Below are 4,680 nucleotides of genomic sequence, written 5' to 3'. Positions count from 1 at the left end.
TATATATATAATGAATATATATATATATATATATTCATTGTTTTTGTTTTCCTCCAAGGAAGAAAAAAATTAAAAACACATTTCCAGCTCATTCTGGCACCTTGATCTTCTTAAATGTGTTTGTCTTTAAGTGTCGGAAGTCCCTGGACACAACATCTCTGCTCATTGAAAGTGCAGATGCGCCACTCAGAGCTTTGCCCTTGGACCTGGAGAATGACATCTGGTTTCACTTAAGAAGTCATTTTTGTTCTCCAGGTGGAATTCAGATTATTCTGTGGAAAATTGAGAAGCAGACCTGCCCCTGGTGCTGGCAGGGTCGGGTCAAATGTCTTAGCCTGCCTTCGGTCTGCAGGGGTAAAGTCGATGTCCACCAGCACCCCTGGGCTTGTTCCCAGGTGTGGGGCCGCTGCAGCAGAGGTGGAAGAGAGTCTCCGCTTCTGCTCCTGCCTCCCAGTAGACCAGTTGGCTACCGTGGTCTGCTCCGGTACCATCTCTCCACCATCACAGGGCAGCCTGAGTGAAGCCCTTGACAAGAGACCTCGCTCAGAGGGAAGGGGACAGCGCCGCAGACCACTGTGCTTCCTCACTGTCTTGTAGTTAGTGTTCACAAGGGCTGCCTAAACCCATGCCTTCTGTTTTGTTTCTGCGAGTAGAGGGCAGGATCTGGAATCGGTTTCTGGTTCAAATCCCAACTCTGCCAGCTGCATGACCTTAGGCAGGTTATTCACCCCCCTGAACATCACATCAGTTTCCATGTAGGCTTTATGAGATGCGTTATCTCTTTTGTTTATACCCGTACCTCAACACCTAACATGCATAGCACTCCCTTCTCACCCAGGGATGGATGTAGTTCTTAAGAGCAAGGAGGTCATGCCAAACAGCCTGGGTTCAGACTTGGTCTGCCGCTTATTTGTGAACTTGCCCGAGTTACTTCATCTTCAGTGCTTCGCTTCTTTGTGAAAACTGTTAGGATTTGCATTGGTTTCCCAAGGCCGCCATGACTGATTGCTGCAAAAAAATGGATGCGTTCAAACAAAATCTTATTCTGTGGGAGCTGTGGAAGGCCAAAGTCCACAATCAAGATCTTGGAGAGCTGCTTTCCCTCCAACAGCTCTGGAGAGGGAGCTGCCAACTTCTGGTAGCTCTGCGTAGTCGTTGGCTATGGCAGTGTCTATGCATTTGCTGCCGTGATCGTGACGTTAACTTTTCCTCTTCTCTCGGAGATCTACACTTGCCACTGGGTTTAGGATATGCTCAGCTAATCCAACATAATTTCATCCTAAAATCCTAACTTCCAAATAAGTTCCCATTTATAGTTTTCAGAGGTGGAAACTGGGCTGTATCTTTTTGGGGCCACCATTCACCTTGCTACAGGGTTGGCGGGAGGATCAGTTGTGTTAATGTAAGTAAAGTCCTTTGGAGAGTGCCTTTCACGTGATAAGAGGTATTTCCTTTGTACAATATTCCTATAGTAAAAGTTGAGATAGATATGTGTAAATTACTACAGTGTCTAGCACACAGCAAGAGCTCAGAGAACGTTATTTTTTAATTTAATGAATCTGTATTGGTGACCTACTGTGTTCCAGGTGCTCTGCGCTAGAGGCTGAGCATGCGATAAATAACGAATAATGCATGGTAAACAATAGTCAGGAATAAAGAGCACAGAGAAGCCTTTCTCTTGACTCACGCTTGCTCACACGAGCGTTTTTGTGCCCACTGTCTTCGCTGCCGCTGCCCCCGGCGCTGTGCACGCTGGGGCTCCGAGGACTGAGGTGCCCTAACACCAGCTGAAGAATGAGTTCCTGCCCGGAAGAGGTCAAAGAAAGCAGCCCACAGTCAAAACCCACTGTCTGCTTGTGGTTTCAGAAGCACGAAAGATCAATTTTAATTTTAGCCAAGCAGAGTTCAAAGGTTTGGGGTTTGGTTTTCTAGGGAGCGCTTTTGGTTTTCTAATTTGTTGGGATCTAGTAGAGGAACAGGGGGCATCAATCTTGTCTGAAGCTTCTGTTGGCTCTTGGTCCTGCGGTGGTGGCTGGGCTGCTGGGGGAAGGGCGTGGGCAGTGTGCTTGCCGGGTGCAGGCAGGGCTGCCTGGGCCAGGCCGGGAGGCCCATGGGCAGTGGGCCACAGGGTACACTAACCTCAGCAGCATTGCTGGTCCCTGTTGCCATGACAACAGCAGGGCATGCCAGGAGACCCAGAGAATGAATTAAATGGGAGGAAATTGCTGGTGCCCTCAGAAGAAAAAAAGGAATTAAAGCAAGCTTCTCAGGAATCTCTGGACGTTGCTTTGACCTCCACCCTCATGTTGAACATGTCAGCATGGACACCGTGGATATGGGGGTTGGGAGGGCCTGCCCTACCCACAGCATGACCTTCAGAGAAGGAAGATTGATGGCATGAATGACAGGCACTGGCTTTCCCTCCCTGGTTCAGAATGAGAACGCCTGCAGCGGGCGGCAGCCTGCGCTCAGCAAGGGCAGTGAGGGCTGGTTTTATCTTTCAGCTCATCCCACATCTGTTGAGCTTGCCCCGATGGGACATGGTGACCTGGAAACTCACACAGAGCTCTGTTTTGGAATAGATTGTATAGAAAATAAACATGTGGGATAAATAAAGCACAGGGCAGGAAGTAATGGTTTTAAAAAGTTACCAGGAAAACCACGGGTGAGGTCAGGTTCAGAAGTCCTACTGCTTTGGAGGCCCTCAGATCTGACATCACCGTGATTGCTCAATAGAGACCTCCGAGTGGAGCGGTTGCTTTTGGAGTTTGCTCAGCACTCCGTGCGCTACCAGGCAGACAAGCCCTGACCTACTTTTTTTCTTTCTTTTCCTAAAGAAAGTTTTGCTGCTTATTGTGAGGCTGCAAACGAGGCAGAGAAGTCGAAGAAATGGGGGTTTGCGGACCTTGGGAGACTCCTTAATATGTCAGCCCCATGCGTCTCTTACAGAGAGGAGGCAGCCTCCACCTGGCCGCATGGGGACAGGACCAAAGCCAGAGCCTTGGCATCAAGACGGCCTTCTTCCTTTTGCTCCCTGGACTTGGGCTGTATCCTGGGGCACTGTAAGCCTCAGAAGGCCTCAGTCCTGCTGAGAAAGAGATAAAGTGGCCTTTTGAAGGTTTGCACCAGAGGCGGGCAGAGATGGAACCTCCTGCAAAGAGGATCATGGGTTATCCTGCCCTCGCTGCAGCCACACCAGTGACTTTCCATGATGCTCAGAATAATATCAGCCCTTTGCCTCGGTCGAGGCCCTGCCCGACCTGGTTCCTGCTGACTTCTCTGATCTCATCCACCAGCGCCCGTCTTTTTCATGCCTTCCTGGCCCCAGGCCTGTACTCTGTGGTCTTCCAGTTCTGCAAGCTTGTTCCTTCTCCAGGTCTTTGCACATAGTCCTTACCTCTGCTCGGGAAATTCCATCCCCAGGTGCCCACATGCTGACTCCTCTGATTGGCCCTTAAATGTCACTTTCTCAGGTGGACCTGTGCCACTACTGTGTCAACAGCGGGCCCCGCTCCTACTGATCACTGCAATCACAGCTCCGCGTTTCATTGCTGCCAGGCAGTTCCCACTGTCTGAACCCTTCTGATTCATTGATTTGTTTACTTATCACTATTTCCCCACCCTAGCGTGTAAGCTCTATGAAAATAATGAGCTGTCGTTCTTGTTCACCACCATTATTCCAACTTCTAAATTGGGGCCTACCGTATTGATGGTACCCAGGAAATATTTATTGAGTGAACAGCTGCTTTCCAAAAGAGTGGACTTTCTAAAATATTGCCCAGGAAAGAAGGTTAAAAATCCTGAAGGAATGAGTTTCCCCTGGCCCAGTGAACCTGATTTTAAATGCAAACTGCTTCACAGAGGTACCTTCTACCAGGCGCTCACCTCACCTGATGGAGCTGGACACCATGGTGTTGGGTTGAAGGTGACCTGTCAGAGACTTCAGAAAAAGAGGTGCTCACGTTGACCCCTGTGCCCTTAGTACATGACTACAAGAGAAACTTGCTGAGGATGTACCCAGAGGAAGATTAAGCCCACTGGCTCTCACAGTGTGATTTGTGTGGACCTCACCCTCTGACAGCGTATGGCCTGATCAAGTGTATTGCTTTAGGATGTGCCAAAGCATGCCTTCATGTTTTGTATTTCACTCTATGAGGTAGCGTTCTCTCTTTGTCTTTGGTACTATTTTCACGACCAGTTTATTTAGTGGTGAAAAGTATAACCACGTTGTCTCCTAGCTACTAAAAACATTGGATGTAAGGTATCGCTCTACCCATGTGGTTGTCAGCATCTCCGTCTTCTCTCCACAAGGAAACACCTACATTTTGTTTCACCAAATCCAGTAGGAATTAGCTCTTACGGAAGTCTTATTTCTGTTCTCTGCCATCTTTCTTTGAAGAGACTGATAAACTTCCTGCTTCTTCCTGTGTATCCGTGTGAGGCAGATTCGCTGTGCACCGATACTTGATCCCAACTTGCCAGGGCCTAATGAGACTAACCAGCACGCACATGTTGTATAAGTTACGTGAAGCAGGAAGTCACAAATAAGCATTAAGAGCCCACAGAAACCTGTGATCACTACGAACTTGTCCCTCAAGGTTCAGAAAAGCTGCCCAGGGCAAATGAAGTCTGAATTGTGTGTCCCACTTACACTGCCGCGACAGGGCTCCAGAGAGCAGT

At 48.7% G+C, this 4,680-nt stretch overlaps 1 protein-coding gene across 1 annotated transcript in view; it reads left to right on the top strand.

Annotated features, from left to right (window-relative positions):
- LOC102027173 overlaps positions 1-3,521 on the top strand; it is a 175,582-nt gene extending 172,061 nt beyond the window's left edge. Inside the window, exons 9-12 of the mRNA XM_013512123.1 lie at positions 132-304; positions 396-484; positions 2,950-3,062; positions 3,474-3,521. Coding sequence (XP_013367577.1) covers positions 132-304; positions 396-484; positions 2,950-3,062; positions 3,474-3,521 — 423 coding nt within the window. The remainder of the gene's footprint in view (positions 1-131; positions 305-395; positions 485-2,949; positions 3,063-3,473) is intronic.
- Positions 3,522-4,680: the final 1,159 nt, after the last annotated feature.

Source organism: Chinchilla lanigera, unplaced genomic scaffold (genome assembly GCF_000276665.1).
Source record: "Chinchilla lanigera isolate Chin_1 unplaced genomic scaffold, ChiLan1.0 scaffold00014, whole genome shotgun sequence".
Taxonomy (NCBI): Eukaryota; Metazoa; Chordata; class Mammalia; order Rodentia; family Chinchillidae; genus Chinchilla; species Chinchilla lanigera.
The sequence above is the reverse complement of the archived record's forward strand: the minus strand, read 5'-3'. Positions and strand labels throughout refer to the sequence as shown.